Genomic DNA, 17,407 nt, shown 5'->3' with positions numbered 1-17,407 from the left:
AGCAAGCCAGAAAGTATTGTTCAAAAGGAGAATGTATATGTGCATTAGGCTCTCCATAATCACAGTCTGTGTTTTGAATATCCACTTGTGGCAAAGCGGAAGTGTCATATAACATCCCTATTCGTCATTGATACTTCAAATCACATTAGAATTTCTTGGTCGTTTGTTCTAAGTGGAACAGCACGAATACTAAAACCAATACTAAATTTCATATGGGAAATTAAACATGCAATAATAATTAGGAAATCTTGAGAAATAAGAACAATATGAGAGGACTAACTTACAGATATTAAAATATAACATAAAGCTTCTATAATTAAAACATGAACTCAGGAATGAAAAGGGAGAGATCAATGGAGTAAAAATTATAAAAGATACATTTCTGAGTTTACCTATTTGTATAGTTTTAACTTTTGAGATATTCTTATTGTTTCACATATTTTAAAGATAAAAATAAATGAGCAAGAATGGGAAAAAAATCCTGAGATTGAGTACACACAAGTGAACATAAGTCTAAACAAATTGATAACCATTTAGGGGGGAGAACAAAAAACTGAGGCAAGTAATTTTTCAACATAGCATTTTGACAATTGGCCAGAAACTGCAAAAAAATTTGAACTTTATTTAGTAGGTTTGTTGTCATAATAATAGGTGTATAACAATTCAGAAACTATTTTGTGGGTGTTGCAGAATTGAGTAATTGATAGGTTAATTCATTGGTGTTGGAGCCAGGTTTCTCACTGTGGAGGAAGAGAGATACAAATGTGGTACAAGAGAAGTGGAAAAATTCTGTGTTATTGGACTGGAATAAGAAATGTCAATGTGAGACTATTGTATTTTTAGATGTAATTCCTTTCTCTGTTCCATGAAAATTCCAAGAAATAGTGATAACCCAGTAGCAAGGAGCCCACAAAGCATCCAGATCTTGGGATCTAAGTACAATATTTTGCCAAAAATAACCTCTGAGAACTGGAGAAATGGTTGATTCCAGGACTAAACATTGAAAGAACAAGATGAGCTGGAGAGTTTTATTCCAAAATGAAGTGCGCAAAAACGTGTAGCAACATGTCAAATGCTATAGGATTCACTTGGAAGGAGTTCCCACTGACAATATCAGGACAATTGGAGCACTGAAATGGATAGTAACAAAAATTGATAATAACACATTAAATGGAAAGGGACTAAGAAGTAAATTAACAGTAAGTTGATAAAACAATAGAATTAGAGAAAATAATGCTGTTCTTTACGGTAAAATTCTAACTACTAAATGTAGAGGAAACGATACATTTAGAAAAATACTAATGATACTAATGTATATTACTGTTAATAACTAGTTTAGAGAATGAATAAAAATGGATAATTATAATAGATAAAAGTTCATTAGGGAATATAATATTTAGTCTCACAATATCACTCCACGGGTTACCTTGGATAACAGTCCTTTATCGAATATTTCTTTTGCAAATATTTCTCTCAGTCTGTGGCTTTTCTTTGAATTCTCATTTCATGGTCTTTCACACAGAAGAAGCTTTAATTTTAAAGAAATTCAGTTTACCTATTATTTCTTTCATGAGTTGTGCTCTAGTTGTTGTATCTAAAATGTCATTATCACAACCAAGGTCATCTAGATTTTCTCCTATGTTATCTTCTAGGAGTTTTAGAGTTTTGCATTTTACATTTAGGTAGGCAATCAATTTTTAGTTAATTTTTGTGAAAGTTGTAAAATCTGTGTCTAGATTCATTACTTTGCCTATGGATGTCCAGTTTTTCTAGCACTGTTTCTTGAAAAACTATCTTTGCTCCATTGTATTGCCTTTGCTCCACTGTCAAAGATCAATTGACTGTATTTATGTGGGTCTATTTCTGGCCTCTCTATTCTGTTACATTGATCTATTTGTCTATTCTTTTATCAACACCACACTGTCTTGATTACTGCAGATTTTTAGTAAGTCTTGAAGTCAAGTAGTTTCAGTCCTCCAACTTTGTTCTTCTCCTTAAATATTGTGTTCGTTATTCTCGCTCTTTTGCCTCTCCATATAAACTTTAGAATCAGTATATCAATAACTGCAAAACAACTTGCTGAAACTTTGATTGGGATTGCATTGAATCTATAGATTGTGTTGGGAAGAGCTGACATCTTGACAATATTGAGTCTTCCTATCCATGATCATGGATGGAATTTATTTATTTAATAAGCTGTAAATGCTTATTAAATCCAGAAGTCATTTTGTTGATTATTTTGGATTTTCCACAGAAATGATTACGGTATATGTGAAAAGAAACAGTTTTATTTCTTCCTCCCCAACCTGTGTACTGTTTATTTCCTTTTCTTGCCTTATTGCATTTAAAAGGCCCTCCAGTATGAGATTGAAAAGAAGTGGTGAGATGGGATATCCCTGCCTAGTATCTGATCTTACTGGGATACCTTTGAATTTCTCCTCAATAAATATGATATAAACTGTAGGTTTTTGAAGATATTGTTTATCAAGTTGAGAAAGTTCCTCTGTGTTCACAGTTTACTGAGTTATTATCATGACTGGGTGTTGGATTTTGTCAAATGTTTTTCTGAACCCATTGATATGATCACGTGATTTTTCTTTTTTAGCCCATTGATGTGATGGATTACATTAATTTATTTTCAAATATTGAACCAGCTTTGCACACCTGAGATAAATCCCACATGGTCATGATGTACAATTATTTTTGCACATTGTTGAATACAATTTGTAAATATTTTGCTGAGGTTATTTTCAGCTATGTTTCTGAGAGATATTGGCCTGCAATGTTCTTTTCTTATAATGTCTTTCCCTGGTTTTGGTATTAGGGTAATGCTGAGCTCGTAGAGTGAGTTACAAATATTCCCTTTGCTTATATCCTCTGAAAGAAATTGTAGAGAATTGGCATAATTTTTTCCTTAAATGTTGGATAGAATTCTCCATGGAACCTATCCGGGCGTGGTACTTACTGTTTTGAAAAGTTTTTAATTATTTCTTCAATTTCTTTAATAGATAATGGTCTATTCAGATTGTCTATTTATTCTTGTATGTGTTTTGGCAACTTATGCCTTTCAAGAAATTGATACATTTCATTGAGGTTATCAAATTTGTGGGCATTGAGTTGTTCATAGTATTCATTTATCACGATTTTAATATCCATAGGATCTGTCATGATGTCTCATTTTTCATTTTTGATATTAGTAATTTTTGTCCTACTGTTTTTTTCTTAGCTTGGCTAGAGGCTTATCAATCTTTTTAAAGAAGCAGCTTTTGGTTTCTTTGACTTTTCTCTATTGATTTCTTGTTTTCAATTTCATTGACTTCTGCTCTAATTTTTCTTTCTTTTCTTCTGCTTACCCTGGATTTAATTTGTTCTTCTTTTTCTAGTTTTCTACGGTGGTAACTTATATTAATTATTTTAGATCTTTCTTCTTTTCTAATATATGCATTCAATGCTATAAATTTCTCTTTAAACACTGCTTTTGCTGTATCCTACAAATTTTGACAAGTTGTGTTTTCATTTCATTTAGTTCAAAATATTTTTAGATTTATTTTGAGATTTCTTCTTTGTTCTATATGTTATTTAGAAGCCTGGTGTGTAATCTCCATGTATTTTGAGATTTTCCAATTATCTTTCTGTTATTGATTTCTAGTTTACTTCCATTGTAGTCTGAAAGCAAACATTGAATGATTTCTGTTCTTTTAAATTTGTTAAGGTGTGTTTGAGGCCCAAAATGTGGTCTATTTTGCTTAGTGTTCCAGGTGAACTTGAGAAGATTTTGTATTCTGCTGTTGTTGGGTGAAACGGTTTTTAGATATCAATTTTATCCAGTTGATTGATGGTGTTGTTGAGTTCATCTATCTGCTTCCTGATTTTCTACCCACTGGTTCTGTTCATATCTGACAGAGGGATGTTGAAGTCTCCAACTATGATAGTGTATTCATCTATTTCTTTTTTTCAGTTTTATTAGTTTATTCCTCAGATAGTTTTATTATATATTTTTAAGTGCATACACATTATAATTTTTATGTCTTTTTGAAGAATTAAGCCCTTTATCATTATGTAATGTACTTCTTTGTCCCTGTTAACTTTCCTTCCTTAGATGTCTGCTCTGTCTAAAATTATTATAGCTATTTCTGCTTCCTTTTTATTAGTGTTAACATGATATATTTTTCTTCATCCATTTACTTTTAATCTATGTGTGTCTTTATATTTAAGGTGGGTTTCTTATAGTCAATATATACTGGGTCTTGTTTTTCTCTCTGATTTTTCATTGGTGTATTTAGACTATTAACATTTAATTATATTCAGTATATCTCTAATATTTACTTGGATTAATATTTATCATATTCATTACTGTTTTCAATTTTTCCCCTTAATTTTTATTTCTATTTTTGTCTTCTGCTCTTTTTTGCCTTTTGTTGTTTATTTGAGCATTTTATATGATTCCACGTTCTTTCCTTTCTTAGCATATAGGTTATACTTTTTTATTTTTACTTTTTTTAGTAGTTTCCCTAGAGTTTGCAGTATATATTTACAACTAATCCAAGTCCATTTTCAAATAGCGCTATACCACTTCAGGTAGTGTGAGTACCTTATAATAACAAAATAACCCTAATTCCTCTTTCTCATTGCTGTCTTTCATTTTGCTTATATATAAGCACACATAAACATATATATACATATGATATATACATAAGCATACACAATCAAATACATTGTTAGCATTATTATTTTGAGCAACATTTTATCTATAATGTTATTTTAAAATAGAAATATTTTTATTTTACCTTCACTTATTCCTTCTTTAATTCTCTTCCTTACTTTATGTAGATATGAGTTTCTGACCTATATTATTTTCCTTCTCTCTAAAGAACTTCTTTTAACATTCTTTTAACTTCAAGCTACCTGTACTGACAACAAATTCCCATAATTTTTGTTTTCTGAAAAATTCTTTATTTTTCCTTCACTTTTGAAGGTTAATTTCACAGGATGCAGAATTCTAGGTTGGTGGCTTTTTTCTCTCAATGCTTTAAATATTTCACTGTACTCTATTCATGTTTGCATGGTTTTAGGGGAAATGTTGGATGTCATTCTTATCTTTGTTCCTCTAGAGATAAGGGATTTTTTGTTCTGGTTTCTTTCAGAATTTTTTCTTTATCTTTGATTTTTTGTTCTTTGAAAACGATATACCTAAGTATAGATTTTTGGCATTTCTCCTCCTTGGTGTTTTCTGAGGTGATCTATGGTTTGATGTCTGTCGTTAATTTGGAGAAATTCTCAGTCATTTTTGTTTCATATATTTTTTTTGTTACTTTCTCTCTTTCTTCTCCTTCTGTTTTTCCATTAAATCTTTGTTACACCTTTTGTAGTTGTCCCACAGTTCTTGGATATTTCTTTATGATTTTTCAATCTTTCTCTTTGCTTTTTGTTTTTGAGGGTTCTGTTGATATATTCTCTAGCTAGAGATTTTTTCCTCAGCCGTGTCCAGTCTACCAATGAGGCCATCAAAGGCATTCTTCATTTCTGTTACAGTGTTTTTTTATCTCTTGCTTTTCTATTTGATTGTTTCTTTGGATTTTCAATTCTCTGCTTCTCTTGCCTATCTGTTCTTGAATTCTGTCTGCTTTATCTATTAGACCCTTATCATATTAATCATAGTTGTTTTAAATTCCCAGTTTTATAATTTTAACATCCTTGCCATGTCTGGTTCTGAATCTTTCTCTGTCTCCTCAGACTGTGTGTTTTGCCTTTTGGTATGCCTTGTACTTTTTTCTTGACAACCAGACATGATGTACTGGGTAAAGGGAACTAGTGTGAGTAAGCCTTTAGAAATGTGGTGGTATTTGGCCTTCTCCCTCTGACTTATTTCACTTTGCATTATACCCTCAATGTCCATCCATGTTGTCACTTCATTAAGTAGTAGATAATAACAACAATAAACAAACACATAGGGACAGAGATTGGATTGGTGGTTACCAGAGGGGAAGGGGGGAGGGTGGAGGGTGAAAGGGATAATTCGGTACATGTGTGTGGTGATGGGTTGTAATTAGTATTTTGGTGGTGAACATGATGTAGTCCATGCAGAAATAGAAGTACAATGATGTACACCTGAAATTTTTGCAATGTTATAAACCAATGTTACTGCAATAAAAAAATAAATAAATAAATAAATAAAAAAAAAAGAAATGTGGTGGTGAGGTGTGGGCTGAGGGAAAGCATTCTATAGTCCTATGATTAGGTTTCAGTCTTTTAGTAAGCCTGTGCCTCTGGACTGTGAAATTCACAAGTGGTTTTCATTTTTTTCTCCTCATTTATGTGGGAGAGGATTGCTAGAGTGGGCTGGATTTGCATATTTCTCTTCTCTCACATGGAAGACTAGATGGCACTGGAGCTGGGTATTTCCTTTCCCCCAATTCAGTTAACTAGTTTTCCTTGAGGGCAGGCCATTTTAGGAGCAAAGTGCTCTGGTGTATTTCAGAATGATTCCTTTTCCCCACCCCCTGCCACAAGCATGAGGTCATTTTTCTCTGATATTTACATTCTGAACCTGGTCAAGCTCCTGGAAGCAAATTGTGGTGGTCTCATTTTATCTTGGTCTCCCCAGAGCTTTTAACTCTCCAAGCTGTCCACACTAAGCCTCCAGCAACTTGTCAATTATAGTTCAGGTTTTCCTTCTCTGGCACGGATTCTCATGGCAGTTTCTGCTCATGAGTCTTTGCACCAGGAAACCTTGACTCCCTGTATTCATCTGTCTGATTCTCCATACTTGAGGGCAGTGGTTTACCCTGTGTCTTTCCTGCTCTACAGATCCTCAAAGAGTTGTTGATTTTTCAGTCTGTTCAGCCTTTTTCTTGTTGTTAGAGCTGAGTGGTGACTTCCAAGTTCTTACATGAAGAAACAGAAATCAGAATGTCAGATGTCTTTGAATACATTATTTTGTTTAATCTCACATTTCTATATGTTCTTTGCATGAGTATTCATCTGTCTAAGCTACTCTGTGTTATAGAAACAGAAGTTTCCACATATTATATTTCATTTAAGTCTTCCAAAAATTTGCAAATTCATTTTTATAAACCTATTTTAGAAATGAAGACAGTAAGGACTTTAACAACTTTTCCAATGTTGCAACATGAATAAATAACAAGGCTTGAACCTATCTCTGCTGGATCTAAGACTCCATTTTATTAAATCATTATGGTATACTGCCTCCCATTGCTGTTCTTATAATATCATAGGCACTTACACATTAAACTGAAAACATCATTTTCTGAAGCTTTTGACCCCTGAACGTAACAGAAATTATCTATAGTTGAAACTTTAATAGAAATTTGAAATATCTATTAAAAAATACACTTTTAATAAATATGCTGGTTATATTGATTAACTGTGATATGAACAATTAGATCATCATGAGTCTCAAATTGCTTTAATCTTCAAACATAATTTTATTATATATTATGGTTGACTTAGAATAATTTAGAATATAATATTTCACAAGGATCGCTCTATTTTTTGGATGATTTTTGGTGAACATGTGATTCAGAAAAATTAGGAAATGTTGAAGCATTATTTAAATATAAATTCATATTAGAAAATTCACTGAGGAATAATCTGATCAACAGTACAATGGAGTAAGTTTGCTGATAAAAAGTGCTTTAGCATAGTAGAAAAAGTTCTGAATAGAGAGACAAGTTACTTTACTTATATCTGTTCAGAATTTTGCCCTTTATTATGTAACATTGGTCATCAATTTTCTTTCATTGGCTTGCCCTTGATTTTTACTAAGCTGCACGAAGGGGATACTCGTGTCTATTTTGATTCCATTTTATCCCCAGTGCTTTATATAGTATCTAAAGATGCCAGGTCCTCAAATATTTGTTGAATGAATAAAATTGTGATTGTCAACAGACTTCTTTTTTGTCATTTCTAAAATAAGACTGAAAGAAATCTGAACTGTAAATTCTTGCAAATTTCCTATATGCTTCCATTAGTCACTAGTGTAAACCCAGCACATAAAATGAAAAGAGATCTTTTGGATAGTAGATCCTTCTCAACCATTAGCCCCATTATGGTTGTGGGAGAATGACTGCAAGTGATTCTTGAAAAGATCGAAGAGTTCACTGGGTATTTAATCCAAATTTTCGCATGCCTTTCAATAGGAACTCACTGAACCATAAGTTCTACCTCATTCTTCTTCTTCTTCTTCTTCTTTTTTTTTTTTTTTTAGGAAGATTAGCCCTGAGCTATCATCTGTTGCCAATCCTCCCCTTTTTGCTGAGGAAGGTTGGCCCTGGGCTAACATCCATGCCCATCTTCCTCTACTTTATATATGGGATGCCTGACAAAGCACGGCTTGATAAGCAGTGCTTGGGTCTGTGCCCGCCGAACCTGCGAACCCTGGGCTGCCCAAGCAGAACATGCGAACTTAACCACTATGCTACTGGGCTGGCCCCTCATTCTTCTTTTTCATTGCTCTATATTTAGTATTTTTGAATAATTTATTTGATACTTAATAGCTTAGAAAGCCACTTTTATGGAGACATTTTATTATATGAAGAAAGAAAATGTAATGTTTACATATAAGATTAAGTCATCCCAGAATTTTACTCAGGAAGGAAAAAAAGGTCTCTTCTTCAAAGAAATCCTGATTTAGGAAATTCAGAAATCCTCTCCCAAAACTTGTGCATATTTAGCTATTTTCTCATTCAGATAGTATGCAAAATATTCTATATACTTCTAGTCTACTTATGCCCTTACTATCTTTTTGGACATTGTTCCTGAAGTTTCCTGTTCCATTATCAGCACAAATGTTGATAACATTTTTACAATCCTTGGTGTATTTTCCTCTTGGCCTTTGTTGGCACATTTGATTCACTGGAGCATTTCCCAGAAGCCTCGGGCATATATGGTAGATAGAACAACATGCAGCTCATGCAGGTTAAAATTCGTATAGAAACCATGTCAAGAAAGGACCAGAGTAACTCCATATCTAGCTTCTCTTCACTACTTTTGCTCGCATGGCTACAATGTAAAATGTAGCAAAGAATATTAGCTATAGAAATAAAATAATTTCAAACGTATTGAGAGAGAATAATTTTTAGAAATGCTGAATTTCTTAACCTAAAACTGAAATAGTTGCCATGATGTTTTTTTAATCATTTCAACCAGCTGACGCAGTGCATTTGTATGACAAATAGAGGTAAGATTGTAAAGTTGAAGCCAATGAAAAATTTTCTTTTCTTAGCAATGATTCATTCTTAGCTCAGCTTTTCATCAGTTGGGTAGAAAAATTTGGGGTTGCTATTTTTTTCTACATATATCAAGGATTATGAAAAATGAGCATGTTTACATTTCCTATTTGTCATAATAATTTATTTCTTTATTAATTTCCAGAAAATTGCCGTCTCTGAGTTTGGTCCTTCTCATTGAATATAGTTTTAATAAGTAGCACATGCTTCAGTTTCAGGCAGAAAGAGTTTAGAATTCAAATTCTACCACTAACTAGCTGTATGACCTTATTTACATTATTTAACTTCTCTCAGTGTCAGTTTCTTCAAACTTAACATAGGGTTACTGTAATGAGTAAATGAGAGAAACACATAAAGCCTTAGCACTGTCTCTCTCAAATGAGTTCCCTCAAAAGTGGTTATTATAATTATTTTATAGAAGAACTATCTTCCTTAAATGTGATAATTGCTTTTATTTTTAGGAGTAATAAACATAACAGTATTAATTGGCTGGGAGTACATACTATAAAATTTTTGTATAATTTAATTTTACTTTCTATTTAAATTAGCCCTCACAATAATTCCATGAAATAGTATTCTCATTTTTAAAATGAAAACACTCTAAAACTCAGAGTTGCATTTTTAGTCCATTTCTCTTTAAATGCAAAGCCTATAGGTTGCCCCAATAATCCCACACATTATAAATTAAGTCCTGATGCCACACTTTCTACAAGAATTCCTTTTCTTTTTTAAGTTAAGAATTCTTTTCAAATATAGATATAAGGTAAAAAACTAAGACAATCAAGATAAAAGTAGAACATTTCTATAAAAACTTGTAGATTTTGAGAGTGATTTAGGTGATTACTGTTTTTCCTTCATTATTCCTATTCATACCAGTTGGTGCTTTGATCTCACTTGATCTGACTCCCTCTTTCTATTAGGAAAAAAAAACAAATTCAGTTTTTTTAGAGGGCTCAGGGAGATGAAATTCTGAACTAATTTCAGGAATAGTCTAAGGCAGTCCTAAAGTAATAATCTAAAAAAAAAAAATCTAAATTTGTTCTTCTTATGAGATTTTTTATATTCAGTCACGGTGAAGTTCTTACATTATTTACACTTACATGATGAAGTATTACATGTCAACAAATAAAGTCAGGAATGGAATGAATCATCCCAGAAAAAAAATTAGGGATTGTTATAAAACAAAATTATTACCCAAGATATCAAATTAAACCAATATTCTGTTGTGTTCTCCAACAAATTAACCTAGCATATAGACATATCACCAAGAAAAAAATAGTCAAGTGAGAGAGAAAGATGGATAATTGGAAAACTGTGTAGTAATGTTGTGTGTGCAAATTGCCTTGAGGATATATGTGTTCACAACTTTACTTAAGACTTATTAGGAATTTTAACTTGAGAGAATTCAGTACACATATAGAATGCGGGATGGTAAAACAAGTTTGCAATTACATTGTGGAATTTAGGGATCTTCCTACCCATTTCTCATAATTCATTATAAAAATAAGGGAAAACAATCTCTTAATCTTTAATTGGCCTTTTAATATTGTTGCTTATTTAAACTAGACAGTTTGGGGAATGCTATTGTTCTTTTCCCAACAAAGCCATCTTTAAAATTCACTATGGGATGACAGAAATGTCCTGGAAATCATTTCCAGTTATTTCACTTAACATGATGGCAAGTATTTGTTTATTGAATAGGTTAATTTTCATTTCAATAAACCACAAGCCTGATTCAACAATGAGATATCCAAGACATGTCTGAATTCATTAAAAAGAAAGAGACAGAAAGGAACATAAAGCTTGTTATCATAAGTTACATGTGATGAGGAAAAAGAAACCTGGATGAGTAGCTGGGAAGTTAGTCTGAAATGATGTCTTAGAGATTTGGATATATTCTTCATTATTCTACCTAAATCATCACAGAAATAGTTTAAAGATCAGAGTCATGCCCAGCTGTTAATTGTAGGATTGTTCATTGAGAACAAAGACTTTTATGTTTGTAAATATCTATCATGTACTTGAATTGCCATAAATTTTTTTTACAGAATATGTAATTGTAAGGTCTGTTTTTCTTGTAATTTCTCTTAAGCCTGTTTTCTCCAGTTCCTGAGGAATATCAAAAGAAAATGTTCATTTTCTTTTGAATCTCACATTCTTTCCCAGTAGCACCGGCCACCATCCAGCTTGCCTGGAAGTTTCCTTAAATCAACAGCAATATCTTTGGCTGAACAGTGAAGTGAGGGAAAAGAGAGCTCAGGCATGTAAGATAAAAAACAAGGGGGGAAAATTTCATAGTATTATGATGCCTCATGTACTACAAATCAGCAATCCTATATCTTGAAATTAAATATTCCATTGCAAAAATTTCTTTCATGACGCTGAAATGAAAACTTTACCATTTAACGACAACGCACAGAATGAGTGATATGAAAATGGACTGGTTCAATTTATTGAGGGCACTTGCAGTTTCTCTTTAAAAATGTGTTGTTATTATTATTATTATTCAGGAAAAGAAAATAATGGGCTTTCATGTGCTGTTACATTGATTACTCCAAGGTATTGACAAAATAGAGCTTCTAATAAGTGAATGCTGATGTAGAAAAAGGAAAAACATGCAAATACAATATGGGTTAAGAAGCAGAATATATATATTAAGATTCAGAAATATTTAGATTTTATTCTGTACAGTTAGGAGAAATTTTGAAGGAAAAAAATGTTTTGCAGAAGATGATGTTTTATTTCAGCTACTCATAAAATTTGGTTTTCTGGGCTGGTCCCGTGGCTTAGCGGTTAAGTGTGCGCACTCCGATGCTGGCGGCCCAGGTTCAGATCCCTGGCGCGCACCGACGCACCACTTCTCCGGCCATGCTGAGGCCACGTCCCACATACAGCAACTAGAAGGATGTGCAACTATGACATACAACTATCTACTGGGGCTTTGGGAGAAAAATAAATAAATAAATAAAATTATATAAAAAAAAATTTGGTTTCCTCAGGCCATGACATGGATCCAATCTACTAAATTTCTACTCTGCCTCCTCTCTACTCTGTGCTTTCTAATAGCTGACAAGGGCATGGCAAAGAATTCATTATCTGTGGTTTCAGATGAGGAGTAGGAAGTTGGAAAGGTGAATGTAAGCCAGAGTGGAAACGGAGACATCTGTCACATTGTTAAATATTTAACGCCAAGGACTCAAATTTTGGAGACATACCCATTTGAGTGATCTTTTTCCTGACGTATTTGACTTTTCTATATTATACTAGTAAATAATAATACAAGAAATTAGGTGACAGAAATTAGGAGATGAGACACTTTTTTGAGGGTTGAAGGACAAATAGTTTTTCAATGGGAAAGGAATGCTTTAGGAAAGTCTTTTTAAAAGTCAACAGTTGGCATTTCTATTCCAGTATTTAAAACATTCAGAAAAACCTAGGTTTAAATTCCTGCTTTTCCCATTTAGGGTATGTGATTTGGATAATATTTTTAAAAATCATTTTAGCCTGTTTCCGATCTGTAAAATAGGGATATTATGAATAAATATTCTATGTAAAACACAGAGCCTGGCATATGGTAAAAAGTTACTTTAACACGTGTTAACTATTCTCATTAAGTTGTTTTAAAGATCTCCTAAATTAAATTAGTATTGCATAATATGTTTGCTTTCAGAGACAAATTCCAGTGCTACCCATGCATAATCCTCTTTTCTTCAACTCTTTTCTTTGTGTTTTCTCCTGTAGGTTACACAAGAGGAGAAAAGAAATGAGAAACTACACAGAGACAACAGAGTTTATCCTCCTGGGGCTGTCAGATGACCCACAGCTTCAGGTGGTGATCTTTGTCTTTCTGCTCATCACCTACATGCTCAGCATCACTGGGAACGTGACCATTATCACCCTCACCCTGCTGGATTCCCACCTCCAGACCCCCATGTATTTCTTCCTCAGAAATTTCTCCTTATTAGAAGTTTCATTCACGACTGTCAGCATACCTAAGTTCCTAGGCACCATTATTTCAGGAGATAAAACCATTTCCTGTAATGATTGCATTGCTCAGTTATTTTTTTTCATTCTCTTGGGAGCCACAGAATTTTACCTTCTGGCTGCCATGTCCTATGACCGTTATATTGCCATCTGCAAACCTCTGCATTACATGACCATCATGAATCGTAGAGTCTGCACAATCCTTGTCTTCTCTTCATGGCTAGTTTCATTCTTAATCATCTTCCCATTACTTATGCTATTCATACAGCTCGATTACTGTAAGTCCAATTTTATAGACCATTTCACTTGTGATTATTTCCCCTTACTACACCTTTCTTGTTCAGACACAAAATTCCTAGAGATAGTGGGTTTTTCTTGTGCTGTGTTTACTCTAATGTTCACTTTGGCATTGATATTTCTGTCTTACATATATATCATCAGAACCATTTTAAGAATTCCTTCTACTAGTCAGAGGACAAAGGCATTTTCCACGTGTTCTTCCCACATGATTGTCATCTCCGTCTCTTATGGCAGCTGCATTTTCATGTACATTAATCCATCAGCAAAAGACAGAGTGTCTTTGAGCAAGGGAGTTGCTGTGCTAAACACCTCAGTAGCCCCAATGTTGAACCCCTTTATTTATAGCCTAAGGAATCAGCAAGTCAAGCGAGCCTTCATGGACATGGCAAGGAAGACTGTATTTTTCTCAAGCAAATGAAAAAATAAAAGTGTTGTCATAAATTACAGGCATAATTAAGGGCAATTAAATGAAAAATAGAGCTTCTTAAAACTCTATTAATATTCACATAGCCTCTCTAGAGTTAGTTTTCATTTCTTATACTTCTATTGCCTGAAGTTTATTAAGGATATTTGAATATAGATACACACATATATATATATATATATATATATATATGTATATATCTGTATAGATACCTATATATAGATAGATAATTTGGTTCTTTTTTATTCAAATTCTAATTCTCCTCATATATATTACATATATATAAAGAAAATATATACATACATATATGTATACATATATACATATGTATATATTTTTCTCTTTTGCATTCAAATTCCAATCTTCTCTCATGCACTTCCCTCCTTTGGCCAGTCTCTCCACTCTGTAACTATGAGACTGACCTCATTTCCAAGGCTTCTTGACATTTGTTAATTCCTATTTTTCACAATAATTCATAGAAAATTAAAGAAAGACATAAAGAGAGCAAGAGCAAGCAAGAGAGAACTGTGTTTTTGGATTTGACCAGGAAACACTCTTTCTAGAAATTCAGGAAATATTAAATCATGTTTAATATTATTTTTAACTTACTATATACACTATAAACATAATTTGATGGTCTTATTAGAATATTACAGATACTGTTTTCTCAAAACTGTAGCTCATTTAGTAACTATGTGAAAAACAGTATAACTAGAAGAATAATGTAATTATATTTTCTTGAGAAATCAAAAATAGTTTTTAATTTCCCTGTTTAAAGTTTCTGTGTCAAATAATTTATCAAAAGTAATGAATACATACTTGCTTAGGGAAAATTGTCATATAACCCCCTATATTTTGGAACCCTGTACTTGCCACATACATCATGCCAATTCTTAATAAAAGCATGAGGAAATAATTATTACTTGGTACCAGATATGACTATATTTCATATGGCTCAGTGATATATTTAAATAAATGCATGATGTTAAGCTTTTTTTTTGATGATCAATAGCTAAGAGTTTTATAACTTTCTCATATCTGTGGCTATTTTGATATAAGAGCTTACACATACGATTCATTTAATTACTTATTTAAGTCACAAGCCATACAGACAGGAATAAAGAAGGTAACAATGAAAGCCTTACTATATATAAATTGAAATTATTTTGTGTGTGAAAAAAATCTTTTACATTCACTCTAATTCATGCATTAGAGTATGGTACTTCATTGGAAAATTTACTGATTAGAATTTATACAGTGATCATTCAAGATTATACAACTGACCCTGAAATTTTTTTCCTGTTTTCCATGAAGTCCAAGGCTGAAATAAGAATGAATGATACTGAAAAATATCCTAAATTTTTATTAACCATTTTTCTTGAAAAGAGAAGAAAGACTATAATCATAATCAGTTGAGCCAAGTTCTTCATGATATTCATGCACTATACTCAATTGAGAGACTCAGCTCTATGATTTGCTGAGAAACAAACAAAAAAATTTGTCATAATTAAATACTGAGGAGGTCAGCCATTGCTGGGAGGTCATGGAGTTACTGTTTCTGTTGTTCATACTGGGAAGATAATTTCTAAGCTAAATGGAAAATATTGAAGTTTAGATTTGATTGATAATTGTTGGTTCTTAACCACTCAATAAATATATACCATAAAGTACAGATAGTTGTGGATCTGTGAATTAAAAGAATTGTAAAGTTATTACAAAAGATATGAGGAAGTTTATGCTGGTATTATTGGATAATTCAGCTCTCTCTATAACTCTATACCAGTTCTCTAGTGGTTATTACAAATGTTTGGAATCTGTATGAGCATTTTGATTATCAATATCAGAGATCAACACACTTTTTCTGTAAAGGGCAATACATTAATAATTTAGATTTTGCAGGCCATAGAGTCTCTGACGCAACTACTCAACTCTCCCATTGTTGTACAAAAACAACTATAAACAATGTGTAAACGAATGGGCTTGGATGTGCTCCAATAAAACTGTTTACAAAAATCGATGATAGGCCAAATGTGGCCTGTGAAGCATTATTTGCCCACCCCTGTCTTAGGTTTTTCCGTAAAAACTGACCCACATGTTATTTCACATTGAATATAAGATAATTTGACTAAAATGTGAAAATTCAATAATAGAGGTAAGATTTTAAAATTTAACTCCAACTTTTATTTTTTTATGGATGTAAATGAGAATAATCTTATAAAATATTTCTAGAGAAAAAGAAGAGGTAAACATTTTTAACCCATTTCGTGGACTTTGGTATCAAAAAACAATATAAGAAATGAAAAATCACCAGCAATTTGACTCATAAAATAGAAGATATAATATTAAAAGACATCAGCAAATCTACTACTTCATCTTATGTATGTTTTTATCCCAAAGATAATTTATCTTTAGAAAATCTATTTGTGGAGTGTACCACATTAACAGATTAGAGATTTAAAAAAGTTAAACAAAAATAAAAACACACATTCTCTGATAAAATACAATGGCCATTTATGATTTTTAAAAATGTTTTAGTAAATAGAACAGAATGTTATTAGCCTGATGAAAATTATCTTCCAAATCAGTAGAATAAAACACTTGTACAGGTAATCACAAGCAGGTATGCTGTGGGCTCTTTGTTCTGCTCTAATTTGAACAACTCAACTATGAAGTGATGTTTTGGAGACAATTAGGGTCATACAAGTATGGCAAAGTGTTAAATGATAACCAAAGATATTTTGTTAATTTTGCTAGCTGTAGAAATTACATTGTGGTTAAGCAAGGAAACAAACATATATTTTAGAAATTCATGCTGAAAGTATATAGGCGTGAAAAGGTATGATGTTTAGGTTTTTGTTTAAAATACATCAACAAAAGAAACTAAACATGACAGGTAAAGCAAATATGAAAAAATCTTCATATTTATGGAATCTGCTTGATCTGTACATGGGACTTTTCTTCCAGTTCTCTATTTTGGCATACATTTGAAAATATTCATAATAAAATTACAGCAAACATCATGCTTAATTTTTGAAACAATAGCAACATCCTTGGTAAAATCTGTTACAAGATGAAAATGCTCACTACCACTGCTTCTATTCAGAACCCTACTGGAAGTTCTATCCAGGGCACTAGCACACACACACAAAAAAACAAACAACAAAACATAAATATATTTAAAAGTATTGGGAAGGAAGAAAAACAAGTCTTTATTTGCAAATAACATGATTTTTCTCCTAATGCCTTAGTGCATTTAGACTAAACGTTTCTTTTTTTTTTTTTTTTGATGTTTTAATAGTTTATAACATTGTGAAATTTTGAGTTGTACATTTTTGTTTGACCATCACCATATATATATGTCTCCCTTCACTCCTTGTGCCCACCCCTTACCCCCAGCGCCCCTGGTAACCACAACACTGTTTTCTCTGTCCCTGTATTGGTATATATTCCA

At 32.4% G+C, this 17,407-nt stretch overlaps 1 protein-coding gene across 1 annotated transcript; it reads left to right on the top strand.

Annotated features, from left to right (window-relative positions):
- Positions 1-12,996: 12,996 nt before the first annotated feature.
- On the top strand, positions 12,997-13,950 carry LOC101408815 (olfactory receptor 6C1). Its single transcript, XM_004429186.2, has one exon. It carries the CDS (start codon positions 13,012-13,014, stop codon positions 13,948-13,950), a length of 939 nt encoding a protein of 312 aa, XP_004429243.2. The 5' UTR covers positions 12,997-13,011.
- Positions 13,951-17,407: the final 3,457 nt, after the last annotated feature.

Source organism: Ceratotherium simum, chromosome 17, assembly GCF_057802395.1.
Source record: "Ceratotherium simum simum isolate JZ-2026a chromosome 17, ASM5780239v1, whole genome shotgun sequence".
NCBI lineage: Eukaryota > Metazoa > Chordata > Mammalia > Perissodactyla > Rhinocerotidae > Ceratotherium > Ceratotherium simum.
Note: the sequence above shows the minus strand (reverse complement) of the source record. Positions and strands in the feature narration are given on the sequence as shown.

Bases quoted from the DNA above. Each gene is read 5' to 3' on its own strand.
- LOC101408815 (XM_004429186.2), top strand. From the start codon at position 13,012: ATGAGAAACTACACAGAGACAACAGAGTTTATCCTCCTGGGGCTGTCA.